General features: G+C 30.9%; 1 protein-coding gene, 1 long non-coding RNA gene and 1 other non-coding gene across 3 annotated transcripts; 1 reads left to right on the top strand and 2 right to left on the bottom strand.

Annotated features, from left to right (window-relative positions):
• Positions 1–84: 84 nt before the first annotated feature.
• LOC148266540 (uncharacterized) lies at positions 85–1456 on the bottom strand. The gene is made up of 2 exons (XR_015818718.1): positions 696–1456; positions 85–259 (listed from the first exon to the last, which is right to left on the bottom strand). It is a non-coding gene; the product is annotated as an uncharacterized LOC148266540 (long non-coding RNA).
• TRNAR-ACG (transfer RNA arginine (anticodon ACG)) lies at positions 391–463 on the top strand. The gene has a single exon. It is a non-coding gene; the product is annotated as a tRNA-Arg (tRNA).
• An 8206-nt stretch (positions 1457–9662) lies between the features above and the next one.
• LOC110812330 (RNA-binding (RRM/RBD/RNP motifs) family protein) lies at positions 9663–14756 on the bottom strand. The gene is made up of 4 exons (XM_022039085.2): positions 14512–14756; positions 12100–12168; positions 11844–11950; positions 9663–10099 (listed from the first exon to the last, which is right to left on the bottom strand). Exons 1-4 carry the CDS (start codon positions 14675–14677, stop codon positions 10004–10006), a joined length of 438 nt encoding a protein of 145 aa, XP_021894777.1. The 5' UTR covers positions 14678–14756; the 3' UTR covers positions 9663–10003.
• Between the last annotated feature and the right edge of the window lie 4018 nt (positions 14757–18774).

Here is an 18774-nt window from a genome sequence, read left to right as displayed (position 1 = left end):
GCGTAATGATTTGATCAATTTTAACTTTGCACAAATTACTTTTATTTTCAAAATAAAATAAACCCTTATTACAAACTTCTAAAATTACCTTCAAATGATATCTATTATTTATCATTATATATGTATGTACATTCAAGCATAAAAATTTACAAAAAGAAAAGAAAAGGAAAAAAAAAAAGAAGTCTTTACTATGAAGCTTCAAAACATGAAAGGAGTTGGAGCGAATGCTGGAATTATTGTTGCTGAATATGTGTTTCGCCTGAAAAATAAATAAATTCATCACCAAAAATGTCAAATTCTATATATTATATAAAAATTAAAACATAAAATTCATTTATAAATATTTTTTATTTCTGAAATTTTTACCCTGCCAAAGCAGAGTAAGCAAAAGACTCCATGGCCCAATGGATAAGGCGCTGGTCTACGGAACCAGAGATTCTGGGTTCGATCCCCAGTGGAGTCGATACCAGTTTTTAAGTCAATAACTTTTAAATATATATATTTTTTAAAATTATTAAAAATATATTTTAATATATATGCGTATATGAATATAAAACTGCCACGTAGACCTGCTTGCATCACAATAATTCCCAGAAATTTTTATCGGAAAAAAACGTAAAAGTTGAAGTTGTAACAGATATTCTGTTTCCAGACACTGACATGTCAACCAACCAGATTAAATTAAATTAAATTACCCGAAATCCTCGCCTGAGCTTCGGACGTGAACGCGGGAACATGATCCGCCACCGCTGCTCTTCCGCTTAACCAGCCTCAAATCGGACGACACCTTTCCGCCTTCGCCGCTTTTCTTTTCTCCGGCGGCTGGTGTAGTGTTGTCCTCGTAGATCGCTTGTAGTGTCGGCTTCCATTCAGGCCCAACCGACACTCCTCTCCCACGCTTTCTCCTCAATCCGACCTTCATCAGCGATCGCGATTCCTCCTCCGCCGATTCCCTCGGCAGCTCTCGGGAATCCGATCGCCGCGACTCCGGAGACGCGCAGCAGGAAACGAATTCCAACAAAAACTTCATTGTGTTTGTTTCTGTAAAGGTTATTGATGATCACAAGGTGTTCGTATTTATATCAGAGAGAGAGTATTGCACGGATGTACTGAAAAAAGAAGGGAGTCAGGAGTTGAGCCATGGAGAACAGAGGAGCAACATGTGTTGCTGCTATTTGTATCAGGGATTGGGTTTGGTAGGTGGTGGGGGGGGAGGAAGATGAAGGTGGATTCATGGAGGTTTTATAGGCGAAATTTTGTTTTGGAGATTAAAAAATGCGGGTCGGGTCGTTCCAACGGGTGAATTTTACAGATCAGATGGATCCGAAATCAACGGAACCCACTTGTTGTCTGACGTGGCGGCTCCGTGTATGCATATTAGCTTCACTTTCCACTCCACATGTTTTGGAGAAAATTATTTTATTTTATTTTCCAAATTTTAAAAATAGAAAAAAATTATGAGATTTATTTAAAATTTAATTTTAAATTCTAATGGTTAAATTTTTACTTGGAAAAACAAAAATTAGTTTTCTAGGTAAATTTGGATAAAGTACCTCAAAAAATTCTCCATACATATATCTATATATATATATATATATATATATAACCGCCGTTTGGATATTTCTTGAGCTAATTTAATTAATGCAAAGTGGATAATCACAAATTAATTAAGGGATTATTATAATAATCTTGGAATATAATTTTATAATTATCTCAATTATATGTAAAATCGCAAGTTGGTCCAAAGTCGGTAAAACTGACACCAACTTCCGTCTTGCTTTTTCAACAAGTTGAAATTTATCACCTTTTACTTCCAATTAAATATTAATCCATTATATATATATATTATATAAATATAAATATAAATTATAGGGTTTAAATAGGTAAAGTATTATTTTTTAAATAATTTTTTATAATTATAAATTTGTCTTAAATACAATTTATGTATTTGCTTGTGATGTGGGTATGTGAATTTTCTTTTTTTTTTTTCTTTCTTAAATACGTACGTTATTTAATTTTGTTTAAATTGATTTACGTATCAGTATTTATTAAAATAAATAATATTATATTAACACTTCATTATTATTTTTTGTCAACAAAGAGAAAAAATTATGTCAAATATATAAATAGCGTTGACCGAAATTGAGTGCTTGTGAACTTATCTTAAAAAAATTTCAAACTTTATATTATATTTGAATATAATATAAAAAGCTTATTATATACTTCTTCCCATGGTAAACCAACTTTCTTAAAAGTAATCCACAGGATAAGGACCTCGCACATTGTTTCATGAAAACGTTTCTAATTATATATGTTTTTTTTTTATCGGGATTACAATAAAAATTAAAATAAATTATACAAAATTCTTAATGTATATATTTTTTTAAAATAATAATTTTATCAAAAAAATAATTTAAAATTATAAAAATCATAAATTATTAGTTACCAATGAAAATTATAAATAAATAGTTATAATTTATATATATATTTTTCTTATAATATGGTGGAGTCGGCATAATCAAGTGGGATTTATTCATATTTATAAAATGGAATTTGACATTTTTTACCCAAAAGAATTTATAAAATACATATAAAAAAAGTTATATACGTACACATATACACGCATATAATAAAGTCCAATTCCCAACACCATTAATTCTTAGTAGTTAAAAAAAAAAAAAAATTCAACCACTTGGGCATTACAAAATTTATAAATAATTTCCAATTAATTATTCTTCGTATAAAATGATAAAGCCATGTGAAAATTAAAGTGGACATCCCACTAGACACATGTAGGATTAATTGCAAAAAGAACCCCAAAACTTTTGAACTTTTTCAATTTAGTCCCTCTCTGTTTCTTTTGTTGTAATTAAGTTTTTAGTTTTTTTTTTTTTTAAATAATTTATCTAGTAAATAACTATATTTTTTAAACACGTTATAAGCATATAAGTACATAGTTGGCATATAAAATATGCTCCATTTAATTTTTGCTTAAACACATTATAAATTTAATCCATGTGGAAGATATATTATTAATGTCTAGTGGCATAATGTTTAAAAATTTGAAATAAAAATAAAAAATAAAAAATTAAATTATAAGAATTTAAAATTAAATTATAGATTAAATTAAACACGAAATTAAAAATAATATATAATTGAGCCATAGATATATATATATAATTTGATGCACACTATCATCATGATTATTTTTTAAGTGAAGGATTTGGATGACTACCAAACTAAAATTTTATTTAAAGGGTAAGTGATCTTTCCATGTGGTGATATATTTTATTGGAATATAGTATAATATATATATATATATATATATATTCTCTTATTGAATAAACAAAGATATTTATCTTTATTAAATGATATGTACATGCTCAAAATTAGATAACTATAAATTGTATGTGTGTGTATATATATATATATATATAAATGAATTTATTAAAAAAGAAAGAATCTATTTTAATTATGGATATTAATTATATTGTTAGATAAATTGTAATTTGGGTGTTCTAAAATTGAATTCTAATTTTTTTTTTATGTTGGTATCAAAAATGACTAGATGTGACTTTTTAAAAAAAGAATATTTAAATTATTTTGGTAAATTTATAAACACTCATAGAATTTATAAAGACAAATTCTACTATAAGTAACCAATTTATATAATTGTTACACCTCAAATATATCTAACCTCTAGTATATATATATTTTTTATGAAAAATAATTACTAACTTAGCGATCACAGCATATACTTCAAAAAAAAAATAATTTATTAGATTTTTTTTAAAACGTAAATTTAATATGAGTCCCGATATGTATATCAGATTATCAATTTAATGAATTCGTTTAAAAATAATTAAATACAATGAAATAATGTTAGTTCTTAACTCATTTAAATTTTTATAATAAAATTAATTTAGACAATAATTTCGTAATAAACACGAGACCAAAAAAACTTTCATTGGCATAAAAAAATGAGTTTACATTAGAAGAGGTCTTGAATTCCGTGTGTCATTATTTACAAGTTATTTTTATTATTTTATAATTAATATATATATATATATATATCTATATATATATATAGAAAAGAGCAAAATATAATGAATTCTCAGGTGAAAGACATACCATGCCCATGTAAATACTGTTACAATATGTATATACATATATATATGTATATATTTATAGTCACGTCGAGAACAAGTATGATCTTGTTGGTTACCGCATTTGAATTCACCAATTTCGTTTTCATCACATGCAAGCAACCAAAATTGCAGTTATGACATTGACATATGTACTACACATACAATGAATTTTCTTTTGAGATATTAATGCGTGCAGTGTATATATATATATATACATATACATGCGCCATGATTCACCAGTTAACTATCACTACTAAATACATCACCATCATTCTATAATTACAATACTAGACCACATAATTTTTGCCTAAAAATGTGCTTTTCTAAACTTGATTATTATTAATCGTCGGTATAGCTTCACAAGTCTTATATATATATATATATATATATATATATATACATGCATTATATATATATATGTGTGTGTGTGTTATTTCATGTTCTTGGAAGGATAATCTGGTAACTACATTTTAATCACAATAATTTTTTATAAGAGTTACTATATCTCATTATATACCATGTGTATGATTCATTATGTTCAACATATTCAAGTAGTATAAGATTTTATTATGGTTTCATAAAAGAGACGAAATATTTTAAGATTTATAAGGAAAAAAAGAACGAGAATATAAAATCGGAAAAACAAAGAAAGGACATGAAGCTTGAAGATCCGAATTGGTTGATTTTTACTGAAATGATTCTCGACCTTCTTACAATTAGAAATTAGTCCTTTATATACCTGAAGTAAAATCGGCACACATACACCTCATATGCACACCATCTTTTCCTTTTTAACCTTAATATACATATATATATACACACACATATATATACATACATGATACTTGCGAGTCTCCATGGGGTCACCACAACCCGTTTATACTTCGAGTTTCTGTAGAATGAAGTAAGCTTGAGAGAATGAAGTAAGCTTGAGAGTGGTTTTTTTAGAATGTCTCTCACATGTTGCATCATGTTGCTAACATGATTGCTTGGTCACAATGCTTCCATCTTGAATCTTTTTACAAATTAAATGATTTCTATATACTTCATTCTTTTATGAAATACAAGATTAGTTGTAATGTGCATCGTCGTCCTGTTGTCACAATGTATGATGGCAACTAGTGGTGTTAAACTCCTAAATTATTCAAGGAGTATCTTTCCTAGATTGTCTCACAGCAAGCACTATTCATCACTCTGTATTTGTCATCAGTAGAGGAGCAAAACACAATGTGTTATTTTTTATTTATAAGAGATTAAATAAGATATATGATAAACACAATACCTTACAATAAATCTTTGGATGTCTTGGCAAGCTCCCAAATCACTATCACTATAAGTGTTGATTTGTAATTAATTTTTTTTTTTTGGATAAAATAGACCCTGTCCAAGTGCACACTTGATATATTTCAAGACTTTGTTGGCAGTGTTGAGATGTTGATCTCTTGCATTTTTTAAATTGACTTAATAGTTATATTGAATAATATATGCATGGCCTTGTAAGATTCAAATACATGAGCCTTTCAATAAGTCTCCTATACATAGTTGGGTTTGAAATCATTCCACTATGTCTTTTGACAGCCTGAAATTATGATTTAGGGGTACCTTGAAAGTTCTAGCACTCAAGAACCTTTCAACAAGTCCATAATATATTTTTGCTGACTAATATGGATCTCGTCCTTGAATCGTGCAACCTCAATACTGAGAAAGTATTGTACACCTCCTAAATCTTTAATTTTTAATTTCTCATTCATCTTTGTTAAATTTAAAAATAATTGTTGCAGTGAAAAACTATTAGGACTCCATGGGAGGAACCTAATATTGCTCCAACGGATAGATACCTCATATTATTTTATACACTTAACTGCATTCGAAGTCGAAATATCTTATATAATACAAAAATGCGGTGAAAATTAAGATAACATTTTAAGTCATCGTCTAATTTTCTGACAAATATCATATTAAAGTTGAAAGATAAACACACAAAATATTATGAAATATCAATGTATCAGTTATTTTAATCATTCTAATGCGAGATACATTCACTCTGTCACCATTTGATAAGACAACTTCAGATGAAATATTTGTTGTAATGCTTGCATTCAAATATGATGTATATATAATATGATTTGAGGTACCAATGTTAATAATTCAAAGCACAATCGTGTGTTTTTCTTGCTCTATTGAATGAGTAGAGAAATATAAGACATACTAGAAAATCATGTCATATTAGTGTCTTGATGTAAAATAGAAGGTGACTGTAACATTTGTATAGAGAATTTATTTGAATGCATAAGTGCCATTAATTGTGCATACTCTTTTTGGTTGATAATAGATTGTTCTTTAACATTATAGGATGAAGATACTTGGTTGATATTTGACGATATGGTCCTTCAATAAAACTTATGTCCTTTTTGTACATATGGAGTTTGAAACAGGTATCTATCATATGTCCTAGTATGTTGCAGCATAAACATAAAAGTTTGCTCAAGTTTGCCTTGAAGCATTGCTTAATAGAATGACTTGTCAGTTTACAGTGAAAACAATAATACTTCTCACAATTTGAGGTGGATGTTTTGATTATTTTCTTTAATTCCCTAACATTAAAGACTAGTGTTTTATTGGCTAAACATCTATAGAAATTTTTCTACACTTATCTTCTTATGGAATAGAGTAGACTTCATTCAAAATGTGAAAATGCTTTATCAGCAATGCTTATACCTTGATGGCTATATATAACTCATTTATCTCCACAAGAAACTTCATCACTAGTCCTTATGTCTATATTTCATTATAATTCTTAACCCTCCACATGTACAATTTAAGTTCAACTCACAATTTATCCACTCATCAAACGAAGCCTTTAACTTTGAAAATCAATACTTCCAATATCTTAATTTTGCATAAACTTGACAATAACTTGTTTTACCTCGTAGATTCTAGAAATGTTTTACTGTGCCTGTAACTTGATTCAAAGTTGATGACCATGTCAACATATAACATACTACATTTGATATCTATCAATACTGCGTTATGCATCCATGCGATAACAATATCGTTGCATTGCAACCAATGCTAAATAAGTGAATCGTCCGAATCTATAGATTCCTTTAAACTTTCGTTAATAAACCATAACTTGTTTTTATTATGAGCACTCATTTCATCAATTTTGTGCAAGCGTGATAATTGTTTGCATCTAATAACTTATTGACAAGTAGTGCATTTGAGCTTTCATTACTCTCAATATAATATGAGCTACTCATATGAGAGAGATCAAGAACATTGTCGCTTGATGAACACAATTATTAACATAAAGTAGAGTTTGTCGTGTGATTTGAGTTATTGTTCTTTATAATATGCTCTAATTCTATATAAGATTTTGTGATAATGTGGTAAAAGAGACTAAATATTCAAGGACCTGCAAGAAGAAAATGAGAATACAAGATAAGAAGAATAAGGAAGAACAAGGGAAGGATGCAAAAGCTTAAAAATCCTAATGGGTTGATTTTTACTCCAATGATTCTCAACATTCTTACAACCATAAATGAATATTTACTTTTTAACCCTAAAAAATATATATACACATATATACAAAAATGATACTCGCGGGTCATTACATATAAAACACATTTATATATGTACATATATAAGATGATATTTATACACTACGAATCTATTCTCTCTATTTTTAAAAATATATACATTAATATTAAAAAAAATTAAGATAGAAATACAAATATCTTATGTTAAGTATTATATTTGCAAATATAACATACATAAACGTATACTGTTTATGAATAAAACAACAAATAAATAAATGAACAAATTTATATAAATTAATTAAGTAAAATAAACTGCATGCAATGATAATTTATACTTATATATGGAAATTAAAAATAAAAAATACAAATAAATTTTACTAAAATAATTTCGACCATCATTCACTTTTTTTTTTTTTTCAATTAAGATTAGTATAATATAAAATACAAAACGAAGTATACATATAAAATACAATAAGTTAAAAAATATAAAAAGAAAAATTGAAGAGTACATTTATTTCCTCTCTGGAAAATTCTACCTGCTAATGCAACAACAGAAGAAAACAACTTATCATGTAACAAAATAAGCTCTTGAATTTGACAACACATGAGGTGTAAGTAAGCATTAGGTGATGAGAAACGAAGGCGCATTAAAATTTTGTCTTCATCAAAGTTCCTCCAAACAACCACAATTCAATTCTTTGTTTTCTTCTTGGTCCTAACTGGAATGATACAGGACTAAATATCCAGTGTTTGGTTATTTTCAAACTCATTAATTTCTGTTTTGGTTACCTTCAATGAGAAGGCAAATCCCCCTCACTCGACGGGTCCACCCGAAAAACTTCGTGGAGGGATTTCGTTGCTCGATTTCCGCCACTTGTAAACGCAATCAATACTTACTCGAATTGGTAATGAGGTGTGCTTCCTATTTTAAGTATACGAATTTTAGTTTTATAACTAATGTCCCCAGAGTAAATTCTAGACACTTTATGTAATTACTTGAGAAGTGGTATACTTTATTTTCGGTATAAACAAAAAACAAAAAACTTATGATTTTGCAAGGTTAATGCTAATAAACATGGTGTTGGCAAATATAATACGACCCACTTTGGAATTTTATTTTTTTTAACATTTTATATATATTTTATAAAATTTTAATATATTAGAGCGCGTTTAAGAGAAAAAAAAATATTATAATTTTTAAAATTCTTCATAGTAAATTTAGATTTATCGTTCTTATAATCGTTATAAGTGACATTAATTGAGAGTCTTGTCGAGAAGAAATAAAATTTGTATGTATTTGTCAAGGTGATGGTGAAGCAAGGAAGAACCCTCAAGCAAATGCAATCTCCACACTACAAAATAATTGTTTGTATCCATAAGAATAGAGACAGCAAGTTTATTTCTTTAATTTATCGTATTAAATTAATTTCTTAATTTTAGTTGATAACAAAAGAAAAGAAAATTATAATATTCTTATTTCGCGGGATTCGTAATACAAACCGAGTCCAATAAATTCGTCTAAAAAATTTATTTACTTTATTTGGTATTCTAAAATATTATTCAATGAATTTATGATGTATACAATTTGTACTGTATTAACTAAAATTTTGAATAAAAAATTTATGTCACCTCCTAATTCTAATACTAGTTAGAAAATTCAATGGCTTCCTTGAGATTCATGAATGATACTAGAATCCTGATGCTAAACAAAGAACTCCAACAATAACACAATGTATATACATATATATATATATATGTATGTATATGCACATTATCATTGTCTTACTATGATACCACCAGAGGGTATCTTCATTTATGGACAATTTCATTGTCTATATAGCCTGAAAAGATCTCCAAATATCTATCTACTCAACTTTTCAACTGAAAACTATTCTCATCCTCTGAGAAAATATCCATTAATATCCCACTGTCTTTACTGTAAAAAATAATCCAAATTCTAATCTACAAAATGAAATAAGATCAAATAGGTGATTTAATTTCAACTTCCAAAAAGATAACATACAACCAAAGCTAGGCAATTTCTCAATAAAGTTTCAACTTGAGTTTAATTGAATAGTACATAATTTGACCAAATGTCTATAAATAAGTCCAGGGGGGAAAACAATTGGAAATCCATGTATTTTCTCAGTTATACAGTGTTCATACTAAATTAATAAGGCAAATCTCCTCCACTAACTTAAAGTATGCAAGGTGTGATGGAGGACCAACAAGCTACCTCTGATTAAAATTTGAGAATTGTGAATGCCACTCGACAGCCAACCAATTCCAAGAAGAACGGAACTCATTCTGCTCAGTTCATTGACGATTATACGGAGGATACATGTTCTCAGGTGGTGTAGGTTGTGGTCTAGGTCTTGCATACTCTGCAAATATGACCCATCCATCCAGAAACTGCAGAAGTTGGCAAAGTCAGCGCTTAAGTAAAGGAAAATGAAACCAAAATTTTGAAGCAAAAGCACGCAAAATTTATCATTAACATTTTTGGGCAAGACTGACTATGGTCAGATAGAAAGAGCCAACTGCAGAGCGCAAGTATGAAAGCAGGGTAACATTGCCAACACAATCAGCGAATAAGCACCTTCAGAAACCTCAAACATGCTTTAATTCCATTATTGACAAAATAATCCAATTTAATTTAAGAAGGTTGGCAACTAACTGAACCAAGCTGAACCCTTCAATACTTAAGTTTACTAGGTTGAATTTGGAAGTTTGAGTTTTCCTTGAAATTTGATTTCAGTTCATATAAAGAGTTAGGCTTGTTTAGTTGCAGAGAAATATTTTATGTTTTCATTTTCAAGACTGATCTATATTCATATTTTTAAAAGAAAAAGAATATCTACTTGTTAAAAACGAAAACATATTTTGGAAAATGATACTGAACACATGGCAAAAATTCAAAACCTTGTGTCATCTTCCCAAATATAATCTTTTTGAACCTTGTTTCTATCTATTTCTAGCTAGATATGTTTTAGTAAATCAAATATATAAATTTAGAAAATGAAACTCAAAAACTAATTTCTAAAACCAAATCCCTAAAGTTCAAGTTTGGCTCGACTTAAGTTTGGTAAGAAAATGAGCTTGTCAAACTGAAAATTCGAGGTTGAGAGACAGTTCAAATTCTTTAAAAATATCAATTTTTATTTTTAATATAATTAATTAAAGGCGTAAATATATAATATATTAATATAAATATACAGACATAAAAGATAAACTTGTAGATAACAATAAATCCATAGAATGTTCATATATTAAATAGAATGAAACATGTCCAGAATTATACTTTTTCTAGAGTAGGTTCAGCACTTAAACTTATGGGTTTGTAATTATTTGTCACGATAAATAAATCTATAAACAAAATCAAAGTGGATTTGCAGCTCAGCAAAACCAAGCTCAAGCTGAGATTTGACCAAGCCAAGACTGAACGTTTGGTAGATAGTTTTGGCTCTGAGCTAATCCTATATATGGAAGTACTAAATGGGCTCATTAACTCTGGTAATAACAATTCAGCAACCTAGAGCAGTTTCGTACACTTCCCTATCTATTTCTGAAAGTCGACTCAAAACATTGGGAACGCTTTGCTAGCCACTAAGGTTAAGTGCCAAATTACAAAAGACATGAACATGTAGCCTTTTTTTTTTAAGGAGAGAAGAGATTGCAGCATTTTATGCAGCACTCTCTGCTGGGGCTAGCTTCACATCTCAGCCACTTATCTGGCAAAAAAACAATGTGCTTTATTGAGTGTGAATATTTTGAACAATTATTATTTGCAGAAGACAATGCAATTGAGGGACAGAAAACAGAGTTGTATAGAGTATTTTCTTTCCATTTCATTACTTGCCTCCAGAAACCCCAAAAAGGAGCAACTTGAACTTCCCAGCCACTTAAAATATGTTTAGAACATTCTTAAGTATTTTATTAAGAAAAGGGTGTAGGTATCTATTCATTCGAAAAAGGAATTAGTAATAGTATAAAGAGAGTTTAGCTTGTACCGGGTGACACCCTTTGGCATCCTTTTAATGACAATTTCTCTTTCTCTTTAAAAAAGAATTAGTTACCAGAGTCATTTTCATTAAGCTTTTTTAGGTTCATGAGATTGCAATTTGCTAGATGAAAACTTAAATAAACATCAACTCACCTTGCCATCCATGCCCTCTATACCTTTGGCAGCATCTTCTAGGGTAGCATATCTAACAAAACCAAATCCCTTAGAATACCCTGATACTCGATCAGTGACAACCCTAGCTGCAAATGGTGGAAAAGCCAATAACAATAAGTCCAAAATGATATATCAAACAAACTTTACAACAGAAAGATAAAGCAATAAGCTAGTTTTGCAGAAAAGCCAACACTCATGATACTTCCGAAAGAACTTCACAGAAAAAAGAACAAACCATGAACCACTTCACCAAACTTGGAAAAAGCTTCACAGAGGCCTTCTGTCGTAGTACGCTTGCTAAGCCCTGAAACAAAAGATAACAATTTCATTTAGGAATATATATCTTGCTCCATAAAGAATCTTTGAAAAAATGGAAGTTACACATCAAGGAAGCAGAAATAGTATTTGCAAGTGAACATGTATTGATAAAGACACTATTGAACAGTAAGTACACATTTTTAAGCCATGAAACTAAAAACAAAACCAGGCAAGAGGAGGGTAAGAAGGAAGAAAACAACAAAATCTATGATCTGTGTATGTTCACGAAAGAATTTATAAAATACATACATTCAGATGAATCAACAAAAAGAATAAAAGCCCGGGACGGAGTCCTCCCTCAGCTTGGATGCTTGAACTTTAAATTATTGGAAACCACAGGATTAGTTCCCACAATCAACAAAATGTATAGCACAACGAAACTATGACAGCACCATAGTACTCATTGGAAAATTTCTCATCAAAAGACATGTACTCAAGCAACATTACCATGCAACAGATCAAGATAAATATACCACTTAAGGTACATCCTGCTTACCGGACAGATCAAACAAAGGAAAAACATATTCCAGTAAAATTTTGTCCTTGGTGTTTTCTGCAAAACTATTTCCCTAACTATTACACAAATATGCAACTTTTACATACTTTCCTAAATAAAAACATAAATAAAGACAAATTTTGAAAATGAAAGCTAAAAATGTTTTCATGTACCAAATGAAATCTTAGAATCCCTCTTCCCAGCCAACACCAACACAAACAAATAATCAATCCTCTATGCCCATTCAACTATCGATCCCACCACAAGATAAGAGAGACTAACTGCCACAAGCACTAGAATCTTCCTAGCTTTTCCAATACCATTCCAAATCCAAAGGCAAACCAAACAGGAAAAATAATTACACATGCACTGTAAAAATTACTGTCCTTCAGCAAATCTTAAGTTGACAAATGCCAAAACAACACCACAGAAATTCATCAAACTTGAAAAGTAAAAGTACCTATATTGTAAAACATTGTTTGCTAGGTTAAACAAAAACTTGATGAACATAAGAAGATTGTAGAACTAATCAGACAACAAAACAACAAACAGAGACTAAAACCACAAATACCTAAAAATGAAACAATCTTGAGCACTTAAGCAAGTGAGACAGAGAATTGTTCTTAGTGTCAGTACATGAGAACATGCAATGGTTCACAATTCCTTCATGAATGTAAGAAGACTGTGCCACTAATCAGACAAAACAACAGCAAACAGAAAATAAAGCCAGGAATAACTAAGAATGAAACAATCTCGGCACTTGGACAAATGACACAGAATTGTAGTGTGAGTACATGAGAACATTCAATAGTTCATAATGCCTTCTTGATCAAGCTCCTCTTTTACAGATGTAAGCTTACTGTTCTTTCTCTCTAGGGAAAAGGTGCAGCAGGAGATTAGATAGTCTAAATCCCGAACCACATCCAAGTTCCAACAAATGGCAATTCAAAGTGCATATAATAAACATATTTTCTAAAGCATATCTAGCCAGTGAAGATCTCCAGTGACCATATTTTAGCCAAACAGCAAAGCGACCTACTAATCACTATCATATATCTACATTAACACGTAGTTGCTCCCCACAATGGCTCACTTGGAAGCTTAGTTCTAACCTCTTGGTCAAGGAAGTCTACATATAACTTGATTTGCAGACGATTTTAACTTTTAAGAAAAATATGGGGAACAAAAAAAGGGATCCACTATCTGCTGTGAATTCCCCAACCACTTGGGTAGAACCCCCTTGGTGCCTTGTGAATCTTTTTCTTCAAAAAGAAAACACTATAATCCATCCCAGTAGAGCAAAACGTAAGAGCGATGCTGAAAGAATATACAAAAATGTCATAACTCGATATGGACACAACCTCATCAGGGTGTCAGTAACTACGCATTTTCCTGAACATGACCAGATCAACTGAACAAAAAGCAACCCATTTCCAATTTCCTCCAGACGATTCTCTTGAAGTGGTAGGCAGTACTAAACCTTATTCATTTTCAAATAGAGGATAAAACAATTATCTGAGAAATTAAATATATTGATATAAAATCAAAATATCAGAAAATAATCGAACAGAACACCACATCTTGATATTTTATTCAAATCGAAACTTCTATTCTAAATCACTTTGTTCTCCTCCCAGTCAGCTTTCATACGGATCCCAGGTACGATTTAACAGTAAAAATAACAGAAAAATGGAACATTTTTACATTCCCGAACCTCCCAGCAACTAAACACACACGGAAATAATGATTGGAAGAAAAAAAAATTACGGAGAACCCATTTAATAACATACAGCAAGATGACAGATAAGGGTTGACAGAGACGAGAAAGAGTACCGGAGACAAAGAGGTTGGTGTTGGGCTCCGCTTGCTCCCGAGCCGGAACCGCAGTCCCCGCCTGCGGAGGAATGGAAGGAAAAATCGAAGAAGCCGTCGAGAAGAGGCGGCTCAAGCCGCGAGGAGCCGCTGCAGCGATCGCCGCCGGCACCCTAATAGGCATCATGGATGACTGCTGATACAGAAGGGTTTAAGCTAAAACCCCTTCTACCGAGAGAGAGAGAGAAAGAGAGAAACACGAGAGTAGAATTTTCTGAACCAATCAGCTATATAAATTTAATTAAAAAAAAAAAAAAAAAAAGGAAGTGGAACAAACATTACGATACATTAAATTACTAAAATACCCTTATACATGGCTCTTGATTATGTGCAATTACCTAAAATACCATTGACTTTTCTGGGAATTAGGAGTAAAAATACAATTTTTGTGAGGGCATTTATGTCCATGTGGAAAAATATGGTGTCTGAATACATGTATAATAAATATTGGGCCAACTTAGATGGGCTTTTTTTTTCCTTTAAAATTTTTTGATGAAATAACATTTTAATAATAAAAAGGTGGAATTATCAAATTAAATGGAATAATAATTTACTATAACCTTAAATTAATAGAATTTGAAAACCTAACAAAATTTAACCTGTTAATTTGTACAAGTAGCAAATTATATCTTACTCAATTGTAATGCCAAACAAATTATTAAATATCTTATTTCATTTTTGTGAAATTGCCAATTTAAAAGGCATGGATTTATGCCCACAAAACAAATAAAAAATTAAAATAATAATGATAATAATAATTAGTCTTATTTATAAACCAAATCTAAAATTAAGTTTTCTTCAAATAAAACTGTAATTTTTTTTATTTATTATATAAAGAGTTAAATCTTCTTTTCCTTGTACATAAACAGTAATTTTCTTTTATATGCTCTTGGATAGATGTATCGCGTGGAATCTTACGAGTAAAATGAGTTCCTATGGCATCTCCAAGTAAAAGGTAATTTTTCCTACCATAGTCTGGATCCCATAGAAGGAAATGAATGATGTCATTTTGGGTAACAGAGATAAGGTGATCGATTCATCTAGTTTTGATATTATAAGTAATGTTTTTGAATTTTATAATACTTTATCAAGAAACTTGCCATTTAAACGATGATGGTGATGCCATTAGATTTTATTGGGTGGGTTGAAAAATTCATCTCACCAGGTGATTTAAGCTTAGTACTCATACTTTTGTTTGTGGCAATCCTAATCATACTACAACATATGAGTTTACTAAAGATACTCCTAGTGATTGAGTTGTATGATTCATGTAAAACTCGAGCATTTCCAGACCAATAAAGGCTAAAGTCCTAGAAGTCTTGGAGGGACTCAAACTTGCATCGTAAAAAGTATCAAAATGTTCATTGTCTAGATCGATCTACATTGATAGAAGTATTGGAGGGACTCAAGCTTGCGTGACAGAAAGTATCAAAACATTCATTGTCTATATTGATCTACATATGTAAAAGTCAAAACCCTAAAAAGAAATAAAATCATGAATTACATGCGGAAACGAAACGATAGAGTTTAGGATTTTTATTCTTTACACAATAATTTAGAATGTCTAATAGGGATACGGGAACGGTCATTCTAAAATAACAAACAAAATTAAAGAAATAAATAAAAGGCAATATGCTGAACATTCTAGAACGACCTTCATTAGCTTTTGAAGGGAGTCCGGGTGGTGAACTATTCACAATCATCTTATTGATCGGGATTTAGGTCTTATTTCTCTTAATATGAAATAGTTAATGAAAGAGTGAACTATATTAACCTAATAAAAATATCACACTACTCACCGATACAGAAACTGAAGGTAAGTAAAAATCATAAAAACAATCAATGAAGCTCTTGATTTAAATAAATTCATTTATCATAAAGAAAACCATTTATTGTATATATTTACTATTTGCGAGATTTTCAAAATCGATCTATAGCCCAAATAATATTCCAATCTTATATTCAAATGAGTAAGAACAGTAATTTTCTTTCTTTATTTGACTACTAGTATCCATGTGGGCCCATAGAGATTTCTCACTATACGTGATCTATTATTCAACATTGTTAACTAATCGGTTGTCCCCATACCCTGTCCGGTAGGAGCGCTAAGAATATCATCCCTCAATATTCTGTCTGATATGAGGGTAAAACGGGCTGTCCTCATACCCCGTCCGGTATGAGCGCCAAAAATGTCAATTCTTGGTACCCCGTTTAGTATAAGGCGATGTTCACGGTAGGGTTCCCTATGTACCCAGTCCATCCACCATCTCCAATAATATCCAGTAAGACTATCATTCATTCATTCACTTAACTAATTAATTTTTCGTTTACATTTAATTTTCAGTTTCACAATTTAATCGTAAATCAACGCAAAACAAACAATACATGCATAAAAGAAACACAATAGAATCATTTTACCAATTCCAGTATATTATAATGTATTTAAAATTGTAAAATAAAATAATCAGTTAAATAAGACAAACAATAATAAATAACCGGTTCTGACTCCATTAGTAACCTGCGATTAATTCTTGAAGTTTTTTAAATTACGCAAAATACCGTATTATTGATAATTAAACTTCAATTCTATAACAGGGAATAAGGTGATGGATTCTTACCCGAATCAGTATCCAAAACACCAAACTTTCTAGTACGCCTATTGTCGGTCTCCGAGTTTCCTAAATTTTTCTGTTGAGATTAAAACACGCTTTACGTACCTAAAAATACCCTAAAAATCTAAAATCAGTGTTAAAAACTTTTTTTGACCAATTTTAGAATTCCGGCACGGTAGCACCGCCATGCTCTGGCGATAGCATCGCCGCCCGCGGCGGTAGTTTACCTCGGCCTAGCCATTTTCGGTATGTTTTGGCCAGTTTCAGCTGGTTTTATACTCATTCCTACAAGAAAACAAGTTAGGGAGTCTCGATTAGCCGAAAAAAGTCAAAAAAATAAAAACTTACCGGTGTCGGTGCAACAACTCTGCGGGCTCACCTTCGTAGCTGAGCGTTTTTCTTCGATCAATTTATATAAAACAGAATGGTGAATACAATGGTAAAAAAATTGCACGAAACGAGAAATGGGAAAGGGCTCGTTGGAAGCAATTTTGAGTTTTGTCCGAGCGATGCCGTCAAACTTTACTCGTAGTTTTCGACTCATCCACCGTTCTTTGTGCTCTAATTTAGCCATGGGAGTGTTTGGAATTAAATTCCGATCGGATAAGAGAAATTTTTACCTTTTTTGGCAATCGGAGGTGGCTCCGACGTGACGGCAAGTGGCAGTCGACTCCCTTCTCCAACGACTGATTCATCTTCTCTAGCGAGAGGCTGGCGGTTAGGGTTTGGGTTCGATGTAATGTGAGATATTTATACCCGTTTTTCTTAAATCTGTATCGTTCATCGCGTTTGATCTCGACCGTCCGATTTATTTAAAGAAGAAATAAATATGAACCATTTATCGTGATTTGATCTCGACCGTACGATCATGTTTAAAAAAGAAACGAATCTGAGTTGTTCATCCTATTTAATCGCGACCGTCCGATCGCGTCTTAGGAAAGAACGGATCCAGACCGTCCATATGCGCGGGAACGCATCCGGGCCGTTCGATCCCGGGTACGCGGATTGCCAACGTGGCCTCCTGCGTGGCACCGAGTCAGCGTGCCTTGCCACGCGGTACGCTCTGGTTCGTCGGAGCTGCTGACTGGACGGTTTACATCGCGCAATTTTCTTTAATTGCGTTTTGACCCACTATTTTTTATTTTTCTTTTAAAAATATCATCCGAATCCAAAATTTCACTCATTTTTTTTCAAAATTATTTTTAATTTCATCCACGATCTTTTTTTTGCTCCCTAATTTTATATTAAACAAAATTTAAAATTTTAAAAATTATATTTTTTCAACTTTAAAATTAATTCCGGATGCGGGTATTATAACATAAAGCAGCTTATCATCTATCATAATAAAGATCGAATTTCTTCCATAACCTAAAAAGACCAACTAATGGCGTTTCTTAATTTTAATTAGTACATCTAGATCTTATACATTCACATAAAATAAAATTAATCCATGCTTTGAATGATCTTTTTCCTCATTTCTACTTGGATCATCGTTGAGCAAATCTAATCGGACACTTGCCCTTTTAGATGATTAGTTTGTTTTGTAATACACCTTTCCTGATCTCCTAAATTTTGAGAAGACTAAAAGAGGATAATTAGCTTAAGTTGTTTA

The sequence above is a fragment of the Carica papaya genome, chromosome 4 (assembly GCF_054855325.1).
Source record: "Carica papaya isolate Zhongbai chromosome 4, ASM5485532v1, whole genome shotgun sequence".
NCBI lineage: Eukaryota > Viridiplantae > Streptophyta > Magnoliopsida > Brassicales > Caricaceae > Carica > Carica papaya.
Note: the sequence above shows the minus strand (reverse complement) of the source record. Positions and strands in the feature narration are given on the sequence as shown.